The sequence below is a fragment of the Drosophila ficusphila genome, unplaced genomic scaffold (genome assembly GCF_018152265.1).
Source record: "Drosophila ficusphila isolate 14025-0441.05 unplaced genomic scaffold, ASM1815226v1 contig_791, whole genome shotgun sequence".
In the NCBI taxonomy this organism is placed as follows: Eukaryota; Metazoa; Arthropoda; class Insecta; order Diptera; family Drosophilidae; genus Drosophila; species Drosophila ficusphila.
Window position 1 is genome coordinate 15,594,115 of NW_025064737.1, and position 18,074 is coordinate 15,612,188.

Below are 18,074 nucleotides of genomic sequence, written 5' to 3' on the forward strand. Positions count from 1 at the left end.
GTCAATAAGCACAATGCCTCTGAGATACTGACGTCATCTTCATTTTGCCAGCTGCTGCACTTCCATTTCACGCACATATATAATATGTATTAAGCCCTTCCTCCTTTTCGGGCCCATTGTGACCGGCACTCAAGGAATTGCCAACTGACAACTGGCTTTCAGTCCGTTCGAAGGCATCACATCTCATTGCACTGTTTATTCATGAGGCTGCAACACTTTTCTTAATAAGTCTTCATGTCCCCTGTCCATTGTAAATTGTTCAGTGTCCAGTGTCCTGGCCCTCGGAGCAAACAATTCCGAGCGAAAGTGTCCATCTGGCATTGAGGTCCCGCATTTCACCCATTTCTCCCATTCGCAGTTATGTGAAAAGTGTCACATCTGCCGCTGGATAAGACAGATGTGGGAGCTCAGCCTCGCATTTATTTATTTGCCCTTAACTGCAGCGAGAATATTTGTGATAAAAAGCAGGCCAAGCCGACCAACAGACCATCCGACCAAGTAGTTTCTCTGGCAATTTAAATGAGTTCGAGGCGTGTCAAATCTCCCGCGGGATTCGAGGATAAAAGCAGCCAGTGGACCCACCACATCGCTTATAGCCACTGCATTGTCATCCTGCTCGTATTTGTTGTGCACTCCGACTGCCTCATTTGCGTTTTGCTTAAAGTGATTGCAAATTTGCTCGGCGGCAGCTTTAACGCGGTCCGAGGCGAGTCCTTGCTCTATTAATCAGAGCATTCATGCACACTTAATGCACATTTTCGTTAATCACGCTCCGTGCACACGGTTCGCTTTTCGTCAGCACAAATATTACCATTAAGCGGCGATAAATATCGAGCATCCGCCGCGTCTGTTTCGCGATAAAGAGGATAACCCCACGGGAGTCCCTCAATCACGCTTAATAACTATGCCCCGTCGATTGAATAGCAAAATCAGCGATGCTGCTACGTGATAGTTGTGTTAAAATAGGAGAATAAATAAATAAAACTATAAAAATCAAATAAAAATATTTATAAAAATATATAAAATATGTATATGAATTAAATATAAAAATAATTATATATATGTATCTGTAATAATTATATAAATTTTGTATATCTTAAGAACATTTCTATTATATTATTAGAAAAGTACTTTAACTTTCCCAAAACTGTACTTGAAATACTCGCACTTTAAAACACTTCTGACAAGCGAACTCCAAATTATCCTGTCAAAAGAGTTTCCCACGGTGCATCGGGCATCCTGGTCGGTGCTTTCTAAACCCAGCTCGGTGATATTGAAGCGAAAGTCAAGTGCCAGTCCCCCGGGCGCTGGCTAACTATAAATTTGAGCGGGAATCAATGGAATCAATTTACGCTGCTGGCCAGCACAATGTCTGCTTTTTGCCGGGCTCTGAATCGGTGACTGAAACTGGGGACTCGGGAACAGGGAACTGGAAACTGGGAATGGGGAATGGGATTCCGATGACGGGGAAGCGATGACGCGACAACAGCGTTAGTTGGCCATTTGAAATGCACACTTGACATCCTGCGACACGCAGGTCACGAGGATATTGCAGGATATCGTGAGAAAGGAAAACAGAGACCTCGCACCCCCTCCCTCCCACTACCCTCACTTCAAGCCGAACGTATACTGCAATCAGGAGTTGAGAGCCGGGAGTCGAGAGTCGGGAATCAGGATAACCACCAACCACCGGCGATTGTGGCGAGGATGGAAACATCATAAATAAATCAATTTGTAATTCGATGCGCGTAGCTAATTGATTTTAATTGTGCGCTGCGGTCTGTCAAACTCAATTTGGTTCGCTACTCGCGCTGGTCTGCAAATTTTTGCAGGACCTTTTGCGGCACACGTATTCGATGTCGCCTAATGGCACGTAAATAAGCCGCGGTCCACTATCAGCCGAGTTGGGAAACACCGAGCACAGGACATGTGCATGCCTTTTCCATGTTGCTGCCATCTGCAATGCAAATTAGTTGACTTCAATTAGCAGGCACTGCATCATTTCGCTGCAATTCAGCTACTGTTTCGCACTGTTTTGGTATTGCGAACTCTAGGCGCTGTCCTGCCAAAGGAATAAAGTTTCTAATTGGCCCCTGCCAAAGCCCATTTGCAATCAGAGCGGATGTTCGAGGGCCGAAACATGCGTGGGAAATGCTGATCGAATAATTGAAGGATCTTGTTGCGGTGCATTGCCATGCCTGCTAATTGATGGATGTATATTTAAACGAATGTGTAACTTGATATGAATTAGAAAATCCTGTTAATTAAAGATTGCCAAGTTACCCTGACTAAATAACTTTCTTGTGGAAATAATTAAAAGTTGCAGACCTTAAATCGGATAAAAAATGTTTCCATTTCACAGCCTTTTTCTATTTCGACTGCCCAGTAAGTAAATTCAATTTCACCATGAACTTTCTTTAAATTCACTTTTTGTGGATGTTTAATTGGATTAGTGAAAAGAGAACTGCATATTTTCGGTTGCTTTGTCGATGATCCTTGTTGGAGTCAAGGATTTTCCGAATTTGCCACCGACACAGAGCCGCATAACTGCAGCTTGTATTTTGATACATTCTGCTGCCATCAATTTCAGAGTGGTTGCCATTATTTCGGTGCTTGTTTGTCTGCAATTTAATTTAAATACACAACACAAAACTTTCCAGACGCTGGGCAAACGAATGGGAATTCGAATTTATTTTTATATTTACCCGCCTTTATTTGCGAAAATATTTTCTATGCAAAATCACGCACAATTCAAATGTTTTCTTCGCTATGCAAGTTTATAAGCAAGAGTACGTATGTTTTATGGGCGAGGGAAAACTCAAGCGGAGATTCCTATGTACATGTACATAACTACAATTATTTGCGATAACAGACAGAGGAGAACGAACCCTCTTGGAATAGGGAAAGAAAAGAGTTCTCTCGGCCGCAATTGAAAAGAAATAACAAAGCGCGCTTCAATAATTTCGGAAAAGCGTCGGGGAAAACTAGGAAGCACAAAATATAATACAAAATGCGCATGCAGAACGGAAACGGCAAAAAGCGAAGAAAAAGTGCAGGAAAAGCGGAACGGGAGTGTGCATTGCATTGTACCAGATTCCTTCTTATATATTTCTTTCAGATCTTCCGCTGCGTAACGGCAAGTTTTTTCACACTTTGGCAGGCAAACTAAATGCAGACAATAACCAGAAGGGGTGGGCTCTGCAAAAAAACACTCCTTTGTTGCAAAAATGTTGAGTAAGAATTCTTAACGCCAAAAATCAACAGTGGAAATTTGTTGAATCGGAAAATCTCTTGGGTCACCGGTCAGAAAACATACCGAAAATAGAAATAAATGGGATAAGAGCTTAAAACAAACAAAATTGGGTTAAAATGTAATATTAAATGTATATTTTTACCTTATTTGAATGTATCTGGAATGAATATGAGACCCAATCCACCAAAGAAAGCACCAAACGAAGTTTAAAATTAACACACATTTTATTTAATTTCACCACCATTTACAATATGCCCATACAAGGCTTTGATTTATTTACTTTAAATTAAATTAATTTAATATGTTTCATTAAATATATTTTACACACACGCTTTTCTTGTCCCTCGAACACACACCTTTGATTTCTGGCTTTGGTTTGTTTTTTGTTTGTTTGTTGTTCTGCTCTTTTTATTTCCTCTGGTATTTTGCACATTAAAAGTAGAATCAGTAATTTCATGTTCTTAGCATAGTTTCCTTTTACGTTATCTCTTTTTTGTGTAAACATTTATATTTGAATTATGTATGTCCTGCTTTATAGGTTTTAAACTCATCCGTTCTGCTGTCCAACCTCCAGTTTTGTTTGTTTACGACTAGGCTAGTTTATAAATGTTTGCTTAACTTAATTTGTTTTTATCTTTAGCTCGCTAGTAGACACCACATCTCCGAGTGTGGATTATCGGGGTGAAATAAAGGTCAACGTGAAAAGCAGTCATCAAAAGAAGATCCTTGAAACTAACAAAGTCGGGGTGTTCGCTAGACCTGTTTAAATAATAAATGTCGAACTGAACCGGCAATAAATCTGTATCTGAGAACTTTAACTGGCTTTAACTACTATTAGAATGACCTTTAGTGTGTTCAAATGTTGCGAGATAAACGTCTTATCAAGCCCTATGTTCGTGTTACATACAAGTTAAATGTTGATCACTTAAATACTTATTAAATTCTCAGGTCTAGTGAGTTCCCCCAATGTACCTCGAATTACTTAGGGCTTTAACTAACTGGTAACACACGCCTAGGCCGCGATTCCTATCCTTGGTTCTGGCCAGGCCAGTTGCTGTCTGGTCGCCTTGAAGGCGCTGCAGCTGGACAGAGGAGCTCCAGCTCTGCAATGCTCCTCTTGCTCCTCCTCCCTGTTGCTGGAATGTGTCATCGGGTGTCGTCTGGCCATCGACTCCTGGCTGCTGGCAGAGCGGGTCTCGAATGCAGCCTCAATTAGCCGGAATAAGACAGCCAGCGCGGCCATTATAAGCGGCGCCATGTAGACGCCGGGCAGGAGTCGCGATGCCGACGATGCCGAGGTCGAGAAATACGAGCTGAAAAAGTTCTTCAAGCTCGAGTCGGATGAGAGCGTAACTGCAAGCGGAAGACCGGAAGTGCCGGAGCGAAAAACCGGAAACGGAAGTCAGTTGGATCTGTTGGCGTAATTGACTCGTGGCCATGGGAAACTTACCACGTGCCGGTATCGGATCCTTCTGCGGGGTTCCCAGCTCGATTTCCTTGTACTCCTGGTAGAGGTCCCCGATTTGCGCCGAACAGCGCAGCAATAATCCTCCCGGATTCGGATTCGGGGCATAAACCGGTCCGCCGTGGCCGTAAACCGAGTTCAGGCCGTAAACGCTATTGTAGATGGCCGGGTTCACGCTGGAGAAGTGAACGCCCTGCAGCTGCAGCTTCAGCGAGATCCGCGAGGCAATCAGATTATCGATGGTCCGTATGTACTGGGTCTCCACGTTGGTTATCTGCAAGGAAGAAATGAGAGAAAAGGTTTTTATTCTGTGGTAACATTACTGAATGCTCTTCCAGGAACTTATTATATTGAGAATAAAATATTTAAATATTTAAGTTCGCCTTTGTGCACACTTTTTAGCAAGCGGAATGTTTTGTCTTTACCAACTTTGAAAAAGCAAACAAAGGAATAATTATTTTATTTTAGGAAAATTTATTCCACACAGATTGCGATATGTTTTTAGGGCACTGTAAAAAATTCAAGTATTAAAGGGTGTTTACCTTAAATCAAAATACTGAATAGTTTAACAAGTACTAATTCAAATGTGTTTTATGATATGAAGTAATGTAAAATTATGATGGTAGCCTAAAAAGGCTTCTGTTGATTTAGAGACCAGTTTTTTTCAGTGCTTGGAGAAGCGTACAAGGGATTATAATTTTAGACTGCGCCTGTTTATTTTACGCTCCCAAATGCATTTGCATATTTTAAGGCGCTCGAGGGGTTTGCGGCGGGGAGAGGCTTCGGCATTTGGCAACGTTTAGCCCTCACGCTCGTAATACTTTTGTTTGTACTTCTCCTTTTGGCCGTTTGGACGGACCGAGCAGAAGGAAAAAACTTTTGCCAGCCAGCATCTTGTCGCCATTTGCAAGTTGGCACAGTTTGCCAAAGAGCAGTGGCGTTGCGGGAGAAGGGTTTTTTTTCAGGGGGGCGGAATATCTCCGCAGTTGGGGGATTTGCCACATGTGATGGGAGACACTTCTGTATGCATGGAAATTATGTATCAAGGAACTTTATCTGTGTTAATGCAATGCAGCAAAAAGCGGCGGCGTCTGAGCACAACACAAACACACAAAGGGAAAGAAAAATTAGTTGGAAACTAGTCCCGACAAATATATGCCCTTCAAAGGACAAAATGGAAAAAAAAACAAGTTTTTACGAGAGATTATTATTTAGGGAAGAAGTAGAAAACCTTTTCAAGGATATAGGCAACATAAAAAGTAATATTTTTGTAGTGGTGAAACGCATCTTAAACACAATGCATTTTAAAGAAATATAAAAAGAGTTATAATAAGTATCTAAATATTATTGATGTGAGCCTCAAGCTCCTATTGAAATGTTTAAGAACCATATGCTCTTCTCCTTTTCAAGTACAAAGTAACGAAAAAAAGTCAGAAGCCCCACACAATTGCACACATTAGTGGCTGCAAGGACATGGGACATTGGACATGGCCGGCAAAGTCTGACTAAAAAACAAGAGGGCCAAAACTGCATTTTGACGAAAGTTTTAGCCAGTTTTGTGCAGGCTTTGCCATCTTTTCTGAGCCTTTTGGAGCGGCGTGTGCTTTTGCCTCTGCCGTTTGGATCTGTTTTTCTTCTGCGCCATTTCTGCCTTTCATTTGGCCTGCATCCGTATTGGTCCGCATCCGCATCCGCATCCCAATCCGCACTCGCATCCGCATCCGTATCTGTTTCTGTTTCTGCTTCAGTATCCCAGAGCATGTCCATGTCCTCGCTGCGTAAGTCCACTTTATTTGCGCCAGCTCTAAGATGCTTAAACTTGCATTTGGCTTAAATGCTGCCAGCAGCTCCTTCATGCGAGAACAGCTTTTATGCTTAACGGCAGTTATTTAGTGCAATTCACTGTAAAATTGTTGCCATAGGAGAATCTGCCACTCGCCATTGCCATCGCCATCGCCAAGTCTCTTTCCTTTCTGTATGTGCGAAAGGATTTGCGCTTTGATAAATAATTTTTCCCCATACGCATGTGCATGTGCCAAAAAGCAGATGTTTAAGCAGCATAAGTTCTGCCTCTGTTTCCGTATTTTTCTTGCCAGTTTTCTTTATTTTTCTTCGGCTCTCTCTCTATGCATACAAGAAAATTATACATTATTTAATAGTTGTCTCAGAAGAATTCAGGCCCGAAAATTATGTGTGAATTTCGACCATGGTTGCACTTCCTGTTGCAGCTTAGTAGCTGTTTAAAAAAAACATTCAAAACTAATGGAGAGTGGTTGTAGGATAAGCAAGGAATTAAGCTACTTTATAAGAAGCTTCTGAATGTCAAGGATTTTTTATGGAACCATTGAAGTAATCCATTTGCTGTTTATTTTTTTGTTGCTGGGATAAATGTCCATTGGGGCTATTTTAAGTGCAGAGAGGTTTGGAATTGGGTTCTTACAAGCCATTTAAGGATCTAGTAATATTTAGTTAAACAGAATTAAAGGATTTAGATATTCATCGCCACATCCAACTACATAATGGTATGCTATAATTATTTTTCTGGTAGTGATATTTAACAAGATATGCATTCTGAGTCCTCTATTAGTTATCCTTATTTATCTGGTAGCAGAACAGAATAATATCTGAAATTTGAGTTTTTACCAATTTCATTCCCCAGTGACACTTTGTCTGCAGGCATAAATTTCCATGCGTTCGTTCAACCGAAACCCCGGCGGCTCCTCCCTCCCAACCAATGCAAAAATACAATAAATATATTTTATATTTCATCCAATATAGTGCACAATTTGTCCGACGGCCTCGTGAGCATGGGTTTGTGTATGCGATGCACTGCCAGCGTATCAATAACAAATAAATTGTGGATAGCACTGCAATATCTTTGCGAATCGTTACTGGTAACTGGTAACTGGTAGATGGTAGATGGTAGCTGGTTTACTGGCTGCCAAGAGTGCTCCGAGGTATGTGAAATATACATAGAATGGCAAAAACTATGGCATAAAGGAGCTGCCAACTGCTGGCTGCGAAGTTTTTTTCAATTTTCCGCTAAATTTGGCAGGGCTCAAGTGCTATTTGTCTTCATTAATGCGAATGCGCCTAGAAGTTTTGGCAAGCGCTTCTGCAAGATTCCGACGTTCTTCCGTCCGTTGGTTCGTTCGTTCAACCCTGATGACGGCAAATTCTGCGTGGCATTTTTAAGCCGACGCCAAATGACATGCAGCAGTTATTAATTGGCAATTTACATGCCGAATGATTAATGCCTGGGCCCAAGGGCGGAAACGCCAGGACCCCAAAATGGAGCCACAGCAGCAGCAGTCTTAAACCGAAGGCACATATGTCACCGAGGTGGAAGTTAAGGTACAAGCGAGGGTAAAATTCTGGCACCTCAAGTAAGGTTACAAGATTATATATATTTTTTTTTAACTACCAACAAAGGTATAAGGTGTTAAGAAAATGCATTACCTTTTACAAAACAATGTATAACGAATTGGATTTAATGTAATAGTTCTTAAGGTGGTGCTACATTTTATCATCTTGTTCTTTTCTCGTTTAACTTTCCTTAGCTGAAAATCAATGTCTTTTCTTATTGGGTTGACCTCTGCTGTTCGTGCGTCGGTACGATGTTTTCGGCCTTCGGGAGGGAGGGAGTTTTGGGTCCGGACCTCTTGCAAATTACTCCTGTGGCATTTCACCGCAAAAACTTTGTCAACAGAAAGTTGTGGCTCCTTGCCGGCGCACCTTTTAACGTAAACTTTGCAGGAAATGTCGGAAGTGCCTGAGTGTGTGTGTGTGCGTTGGTATGTTTTCCGCCCACGCACACCACATCGCACACTCCGTATACCCCCTGAACTCCCTCTTCGTGTTGATTTGCACAGCATGAAATATTCATTTGTTTCCTGTGATCGGCAATTGTAATATATCTTCCTTCTGCGGTATCGTTTTCTACTCAATTTTAGTCAATGTCTGCCACGTTTGCTTACTGTTTGTTGTCCCTCTGCCATTGGTTTCCATTGCCAAAAGTTCTCGATGTCCTTGCAGCTCCCTGTGCCCCCAACTCAATGCCCCCTTAACCCGCAAACAGGACCACCGCATAGCATCATTGGCATTTGGAGAGGCATTGCCGATAAGCTATCATTTCATTTCCAGGCAACGAACGCAACCCGTTTGAATATTCTCCCCCGAAAATTCCCCTTCGTTCCGGCAGCGAGTTATTGCGGTGCAAATGATTTGAATTCATTTATCATGTTTAATGCGAGCTTGCCAAGTGCGCTTCTGGAATGTGGCAACCATTTTTCAACGGCATTGACAACACTACAGCCTCTTGCCGACTAATAGAGAGCGTTTCCTTAAAGGGGATTTGTGCTAATAAAATCAGGACTCGATTTTCTGTTCTCAAGAAATATGTTAAACCTTTCAATTTGAGCTTAAACCTATAAGCCAACACTGTCAACATCCTTTGGTTTCCCAAAAACCATAGATTGTACCGATAAATAAGAGAGTGAATTGTTAAAGACGACTTGAATTTTGATGCAGTTATGGGACTTCGTTATGATTCGGAATATCCATGCATACATTTTATTGAAGTGCATGAACCAGACCTCTATTTAGATAACAATGTGAACCTAAATCCTCTGCAGTTTCCACACGCACTCGGTTGGTTTTTCATCCCGCATAATATTTTCCCCAACCGCAAGCCAATTGGAAGCTTTTGTGATAGAAAATTATGCATTCATCCTTAACTAAACCCCTACCATAAACAATTCCGGCAAGCGCTCAACAGGACTCATTTCTGGCATAGCAAGCAGCTCGAAAATCAGAAGGGAGCTAAATGCAGTTGCACAAGCCGTTGAATGGTGAAGACACAAAAAACAAAAAATAAAAAACGTGGGCAACCTGTTAAGCACGTGGATACAGGATCTAGAAACTCATCGGTTTCGAGTGCCTCTGGCTCAGACAGAACCCTTTTAAACCGCAAATAGAGCGGAAAGCAGAAGACTCGCCTTGACCGATTCTGAACCTGAGAACTGCTCTTGACATCGGGGCCTGGGTCGAAATTATAAGCGGGAAAATGAGGAAAGCGAGCATGTGGCATGCATATTCATAAAATTGCAGTGGAACTGCTTACAGGACAACAATGGCAACACGACAGAAGCCAAAAGTGAAAATCCACACGGAATGACAGCCATGGGAGTTCTGCAAGCATAGTTGCCAGGTGAGATGAGCGCTCGTATAAGCTAGATTTTTGAAAAAACTAGAATAAGTTTAAATTAAAAAAAAAAAAACGTTCTAAAAAACAAGCTACACTCAAATTAGAGAAATCATGAAACCTTATTATGTTTTAATGTGGGTGGCGAAAAACATTGGGTCAATATTTTTGATTAGATCTTCAAATTTCCATTTCGAAAGTTTCCGAAAGAAAAAACATAAATTTAAAGGTGATTGTTAATGAATTTATAATAGTTTTTTGTATGTTTGAACAAAAATTTTGTTATTAAAGCTGTACGTATAAATATGTTCTTAAAGTTTGCAATTAAATAAAATTAGTTAATAATTCATCGATTTCGTCATCTTGATCGACATTTAAAAATTGTTCATTTTTTTTATATGCATGATGTACTTTTTCCTTATTTATCACTTTCGGCATTTTAGCAAACGCTTTATTTAATTTTACAACTCCAATTTATTGGTGGAAACACTTCAGCCAACATATCGATTAAAAATAAATTCACGATCATATAAAATGAACATAACCATCGGCAAAAAAAAGAACAAGCTCCGATTTGTTCATGCCATAAAGCATATTTTTGTTACAAAACAAACTGTTGATGTCGCAAATACATATAAAACTAGAATATGCTAGATGAATTTTAAAATAAGCTATATTTCAAGCTATAAGCTACATGGAAATTTTTCAAGCTTTTCTAGTTTTAAATATGCTAGAACTAGCAACACTGTCTGCAAGGAGCTGGCATTTAACTGAGATGCTGTCCTCGATCTTTAGTGATGAAGCCTAAATATTAAATTATTTGACTGTTTGTATCTCAATGATTGTTCATATTATCTCAAATCATCAATTTCTTGAAGTATAATATTCATTTTTCCGTTTTAAGCCTTTTAGCACACAAAACAATGCCATATTTTGTAGCCTCAAAACTCCGACAGCACTGACTCTCGACAAAGGATCTGGGATTTTGTATTTGCGGCCGCATAGAAATCCGTATTTCACAGTAACTAAATGACAGAACGGGCATTCGGGCCACAGATGCGGCAGCTTGCCTCCCGGTTTGTGCCTCCTCATATGCATTGTTAATACACATGACAATCCTCACGCTTGCTGGCAGGCTGTGAAATTGCGCATACGCCACGTTGACGGATGGACGAGCCCCCCAAGGCAGATGCTGGCAAACCGAAAACAAACACAAAAACCGAAAAAAGAAAACGAAGCGAAACCCTTTTGATTAAAGTCTTGTCCTCGCCCATTTCCATGTTCATTTCTCAGCAGAATAGACAAGCACTTCAAAGGATCTGCTCGACTTTGAACACAAAATAGCCGCTGACCCGCTGTCAGATTTGTTTTCCACTCTCCCCAGCAACATGAAATAAATTGAAGCGGACCGACCGGCCAGGTCGGTAATAATTCATTGCAGAGATTGCGGAGTGGAGTTGAAAGTACTTACCACCATGTTGTTGATGGTAAATGTGAGTTCTGCGCGCGGACGCGACGGTGGAGTGCTGCAATTGGCCCGCAGGACATCGCCGGGCTCGTAGCGCGTGTGCTCTGTAAAAAGCTGCGGACGCTTCTCAGGGAGCTCTGGAAATAGGAAAAACAAATAAAATAATTAATTTATAGTTTCACATAACTAACAATTAAATAAATAACATAGTATTTTAGCTTCAAGTTATAAATAAGAGCAGATACGATTTTTGTGGAACTCCTAGAAATGCAGAAAACAATTTTGTTATATTTTCTTCTGGAATATTCGAAAAGGTTTAGCTACGAACAATTCAATTAGCTGACCCTGCTGACACAAAACACATTAATAGACGCATAAGTGGAGGCGGAAGCCCGAAGAACCCTTCAATCAGAACCGCAGGACGAAGATCCTGGCTCTCGCTACGCTTAACTTTTTAATTAAGTCAACCAAGACGGAGCCTGGACGCCGAGAACATTCAACGGGAAACTACTGACGGCCATTGGACCCGGAGAGAGCAACAAAGTAACTAATGAAGAAAGTAATTTCCATGACAAAGGCGGCGGCAACTTTGCTCTTTTTCCCGCCTCGAGGCAACTTTCTCGGTCTCTGTGTGGCCCGCTTCCTAATCCCTGAGTCCCGGATCCCCGTCCTCTTGGCCGCCTGCGCTTTTTGCCTTGCAGATTTTGACCTTTTTGCGGGCCAGCATCGAATGCCTCTTCGCTTTCGCTCTTGCCACGGCTTTGCCTTTGAGATTGCTCCGTCAAATTCACCCTAATGAGGGTCAGTCTGCCAATGCCAGTGCACACTGTCCAAAAGTTAAAACATTTCGGTAAAATACTTGTTACCCAGGTTGTTCTAAGAAGCAATGTTAAGTAATTATTCCAAAAAGAGTCTTCAATGCGGAACTTCTTCTTAAAATATATAATACAATATTTTTCTATAGTTATTTAATTCAAGATTTACCTAAAATCTCTTAAATCATTACCTCACCTAAGTTGTTAAGCTATTTACAGCTTTTAATTTCTTATACAAACATTTTCTCTAAAAAACTCATTAATCTCGACCACTGCCATTTGGGGGCCTCTAGAGCTTAATTTAGCAGCTGACCAGCCTACTTTGCACTTGCTTTTAGCCTCGACTCGTGTCATTAAGTTATTAAACTTAAGGCTGCCCAAATGTTTGCCAACTATAAACTTTTGACTCGGGCCAGCCGAAGAAGATGGGCGGCGGCAGAGATGTGACTTAATGAAAGCCCGAATTAGCATAACTTTTGGGGCCCAGCCAACCACCCACTTAATGCCCGCCCATTGACCGCCCGCCGCCGCCCCCTGATGTCCTTGAAGAGGTCTGAACGCCTCGAATTGCCCGCCCCGCAAGGACAAAGTGTTTATTTTATGTGCCACGACGACGCCGCGTCGCAGCCTTCTGTGTTGAAGCTCCTTGCGGGGCGCAACTCGCAGGATCCTTGGGCCGCAATCTGATTGCCACTTGAGCTCATTAACACACGATTAAACCTCAGAGTTATTTACACCGAGGAGGACGCGGCTGCATAAGCGAATGAGTGCGCACAACTAAACCTGGCTAAAAGCGACCGACCGACTCGACTGACTCGATGCATAAAACATCAGACTTCCATTGGCGCAAACTATGCGCTGAATCGATGAAATTAAAGCGCAAGTTTACGCAGATGAGATGGACCGACTGGCAGTCGTTAAAGGCAAGAAAATCTGATTTACCCATCGGAAGTAAGACGCAGCACAGAGGAAAAACATTTCCTGATTACAATTATATTCGTTTCACAAAACAAATCACATTTAATCAAAAAGGCATTACCATTCTAGAAAACAGTAGTAGTTTTTTTATATGATAAGTTTTAATATGAATGAATTATAATCTGTGTGTTAAGCTATAAATTTGAATGAATTATAATCACATCAAATGCGTGCACAAAAATTTAGTTTTAACATTCAGTGTTTCAAATTGCCAAATATATGGCAATGATTTATTATCCGTATTTACCTTGACAAATAATTGTTTTTGTATACATAAAAAAAATAAAGTTTTACTCTTTGGTAAAATTAAATACACTAATTACAAATAAGGAATTGGATATATGTTTTATGCTCTATACAAAGATGTTAATAAATTCTTAACTACATTTTAAGATTTTCCACCTCCTAAGAGTTCAACTATTAATTCGTTTTCTGGTTTCATGGCTTTAAGGGTTTTCCTCTGTGCACAAACAATATGGTGTCCGTGGCTGTTTTGGCCTGCTGTTGGTTACAGTAATTTATTGTTTAGCCGGCAAGTTATTGGGGTTTTAGTGTCGACGACATTAGGCCTAAGCCGCAGAAGCCCACAGCCGAAACGAACACACCCAAACGAACTTACGGGCCGCAAGATATAGATACCAGGTCTGGGGGCATAACCGCCAAAGCCCGAGATTTGAGGCTGGTTTGGCTGGTGCTGTCAGTGTGTCAGTTCCCGACTGGCTTAGCCCAGCATTGATGTATGTATGTGGGTCCCAAGGACCGAAGTTCGAGGTTTGAGATTCGAGGCGAGGCCCAGAGCAGCAGCCAATTAAATGCCGCAGCTTGTAATGAAACTTTAATCAGTTACGGGGCGTCCTTGAGCGCGGCCTCATGAATTTAAAGCAAATACACGATCAAAGGCTTTAATCCCCAGATGCTAGTTACGCAAAAGCGGCCAATTAAATGGGCTAAATGCGGCGTTAAATATAAAGCGGACAACCAGTTGGCAGAGGGGACAAAGGGAAAGGGAAAGGGCAAAGGCAATAGCAAAAGCAGAGGCAACGGCTAAGGCAATGGCAATCTAATAAAGGCCAGGCCAGGATGGCAGACATCTGAATGTTTAATGCCGGGCAACAAGCAGCCAGGCAGCGAGCCAGTGAGCCAGTCAGTGAGCCATTAACCCAGACGAGCTCTCAATCAAACACACGCAAGCACAGCGAGCTTTCCCTTCACTTTCGCTCCTCGAAGGACCCTCGAAGGGTTTCAGGACAACGCGGGCAACGGCGACTGCGAATAAATCCCGCCCAGCAAGTGGCATAAAAATCAGCGACTAAAGCACAATTTAGCTGTCGGAGCGCATTTCTCGAATGCTTGAGGCCAAGCGGATAGAAAGATTAACTCCGACGAGCGACGAAGCTGCGCCATCGATTCAGGTCGCATTACGCATACGCCCCATATGGCTTCAGAGCCCCCGCACAATTCAGGCACAAGTGGATGCCTCATTGTTGTGCCGCTAATGCCCTGCACTCGGAATAGAATGAGGCTGTACTTTAACAATGCGGCCTTTAAGCCAACCAATTACACAATTAGAAGGCAGGGTTAAAAGTCTAATTATCGTTTTAAAGGTCCACAAATATTATATTTTTTATTGGTATGCAGTGGCTTAAGAAAAAATAAGAATTTGCGTTATAAATAAATAAAATTTGCTTATCTTTTCGTAGAATGGCATTACCTGCTGTAATTTACACTTTTATCATTCCAATAAATACTCGCCACTTAATACTCGCAGTCAACAGCAATTGCAGTAACTTAAACTAAAAAGCTTTTCTGAGATACACCATTATTTTTAACCAATTTGCAAATTCCTTCAAGCATTTTTATAGCAAAATTAAAAGCCAAGTATAGCAGTTTTGTCAGTTTCTGTCTGCGCAAGAGCCAAATAATTGTTAAGCCGAAACGGACTGGCGCTCATTGGATTTCATGACCCTGCCGCGCTGATTAAATTCGTAATTCAGAGCGCGCCTCTCTACGCTCATTTAAAACGCATAAAGCCGTGAAATGCGTGGGGCACAGGTAAGACTACCAAATGACCCCAGACAGCAGAGTAGGAGCCCCACCCATAACCAGTGGACCACCAAACCACCGCACCACCGCCTCATTGCCGCCAAGTCCGCTTATCTGGCAAAGACGAAATGGCCTGTTAATGACGCAATTTTCAGCGCAAAACTTTGCCAACCAGCAGAAACAGCTGCTGCGACCTTGGCCACAGCAAAAAAAAAAAAAAAAAACACAAATTGCCAAGGAAGCGGAAAACTTTCCCTCCTAGTGGGAAAGCAGACAGGATGGAGGATTTTGGATTCTGGATTCGGGATTCAGAACTCGGCCACGGAACGCTGCCCGGCGATCAAAGGCGAGTAATGTCAAAGGCTGACTGAATCACTCGCTCGCTCGGTGCTTCTTGAAAGCTTTTAAGCGCACTTTAGGCCAATTTGGTCGAATCAGCTAAGAGTCCGACTTACCCACAACTTGCATGGTGTCCACTGCGGTGGCGGTCGAGAAGAGCGGTGCGTCGGCGGTCACCTCGCATGAAAAGTTGCCCGAGAGCCCGAATCCCACGTTGCGCAACAGCACCTGGGTGGCGTTCGAGCTGCTTACCTGTTGAGCAAAAGAGAAGATTCTGTTTTTAGGTAAAAGATATAGAAGTTTGTACATTTACCCATTCCAAATTTAAGTATTCAAACAAAACAAAAGCCAATCTAACGACAAAAATGTATACGACATGTCCCCCCACTGTTCCCATTTTGAATAAATCTTTGCTTATAATCTATGCCAAAAAAAATAAACAAAAAAATCCTCCGTAGAAAAATATTTACTTTTGTCCAAAAGAGGAAACTCTAAGCCACATTTAATTAAAATAGAAAATACATTTTTAAGCAAATGTTTAAAATCAGCTATCTAATCTCCCATTTCCATGTTTTGCAATAATCTTTAAGACCATAAATTAAATAAATATACCAAAATTACAAAAAAATTCAGCATTTCAAAGAAAATATTTTATAATGTTTTTCTTGAGTGTTTTTCTGCACCTGCCATCGTTTAGTTGGCCACAATCTGACATCGAATCCAACAAAGAAATGCACTTAAATTTATTAAAACAGCTTAAAAAACAAACAAATGCAACACAGCCACCAGCAAGCAGCCATCAGAGCAAAAGGACAGAAAAATTGCCTCCGGCTAGGTAAAGTAAAAGTTTTCGACGACAAAACAACGAACAAAAAAGCAGGCAAATAAAATAAAAAGGAGAGTACGAAAAACTAAAGATAAACTCGCTGGCACAAACTCAATAGCCTGATGAAATATTTAGCCAGATTCGGAGCAACTTTATCGAAGCAACGAAATTGCAAGGACCTGGTTCTCTCCTCCCACTCCCACTGCCACCCACTCCCCTGTCGGCTGGATAAACTTTTTCAATAATCTAGCCAAAGTAGAATTACCCCCGCCGAGACTCAATTCTACGACCTCAGCCCCGCCCCCTTTCTCCTGGCAGATTGCAGTTTTTGCAGGTGGGCGACAAAACTCAGACGCAGCATGCAAAAATTTAAATGAAATTTTTGCCGCAGATAGCCGCCCGTTGATAGCGCCCACAAAAGCCGGCATTTTGGCATTCTGGTATCCTGGCGCACTGGCATCCTGGCATCCTGGCACCCGGGCGGCCAGGTGTCCCGTGGCATTTTTTGAATAACCGCCAATAACAATAAAACTGCCAAACTGAATATGCATGAGCGGAAAGTTTAAAATATACAATATAAATAAATGCAGTGTGCGCGCAATTAAGGACATCAAAGTGGAAACTCCACCTCGGTCCGGTTGCCATTTTCCTTCAGACTGCCATCGAGTGACTGAAGTCCACTGACCAGCAAAAAGTGCTCCCCAAATATTTTAATTGTGAAAATTTCGTGCTTCACGGTGCCAATTGTTTGTTTTCATTTTTTAACTCATGGAACACAATAAATGAACCCGAACAGGTTTAATGTTCTCAAAAATTGAAAATAAATATAACAGGAATAATTAATAAAAATTATTATTAATTATTACAAAAAGTAAAGTAAGAATACAAATAGTTTTCCATCAAAAATGTTCAATAAATATTTTGTCAATCAAAACTAATACTTACATCCACATGAATGCCGGGAAAAGGGAAAACCTTGGTGTTGGGAAACTCGCCGGGCGTGTAGCGGTAGAACTCGAGCTGGCCGCGGTAGAACTTGGCCGAATACAGTGGAGCCCCGTCCAGGTCGTACATGCACCGCAGCACCACGTGCTGGCCCCGTCTCACCGCCGGTGGTTCGATTATTAAATTGACATTGCGCAGCGCGCACTCGACAAGCTCTGCAAAAGAGGGAAAAGACGAGGGGGTCAGAAGTGAAAAAAAGAACGCTGATGGAATTACGTGCAAACGCAAATCCGTGGGATTCCAATTTAGTGTATTTATATAAATAAATTATTGAAATATTGTCCGAGTTCGGACGCTCGACGGCGACACTGATAACACATAATCCGCCGCTTAACTGCACCGCAATTGCTTGCATTTCAGTCGCAGGCGTTTGTTTTTGGCATTGGTTTTCGCGGTGTTGTGTCCGCTCGGCCCCCAAAATGCTTAAAATGCCATGCAAATATGCTGAAAACTCAATTTAGCTGGTCAATTTTTTCAATACCCTTCAATCAAGCAGAGCCGCTTTTCCCACTAACTTGTCAACTGCGTTTAATTTTGTAATTTTATGGATCGTTTGCGTTGAATCATAATACTTATTAAAAGCCGGATGATTTTGTTTTTGTTTTCTGTCGATGTTCAATTATTTTAAAACACCTCTAAAATTCGAATACATTTCAAGGGTATTTGGCATGTCTGACAA

General features: G+C 41.6%; 1 protein-coding gene across 3 annotated transcripts in view; it reads right to left on the minus strand.

Moving 5' to 3' along the window:
• Positions 1 to 3,639: 3,639 nt before the first annotated feature.
• LOC108092183 overlaps positions 3,640 to 18,074 on the minus strand; it is a 57,238-nt gene continuing 42,803 nt past the window's right edge. For all 3 annotated transcript variants that reach the window (XM_043208922.1, XM_043208923.1, XM_017191707.1), the window contains 5 exons: positions 17,336 to 17,550; positions 15,681 to 15,816; positions 11,393 to 11,526; positions 4,704 to 4,992; positions 3,640 to 4,606 (listed from right to left, as the gene is read on the minus strand). In XM_043208922.1, the coding sequence (XP_043064857.1) occupies positions 4,266 to 4,606; positions 4,704 to 4,992; positions 11,393 to 11,526; positions 15,681 to 15,816; positions 17,336 to 17,550 (1,115 nt within the window). In that variant the 3' untranslated portion in view covers positions 3,640 to 4,265. The remainder of the gene's footprint in view (positions 4,607 to 4,703; positions 4,993 to 11,392; positions 11,527 to 15,680; positions 15,817 to 17,335; positions 17,551 to 18,074) is intronic.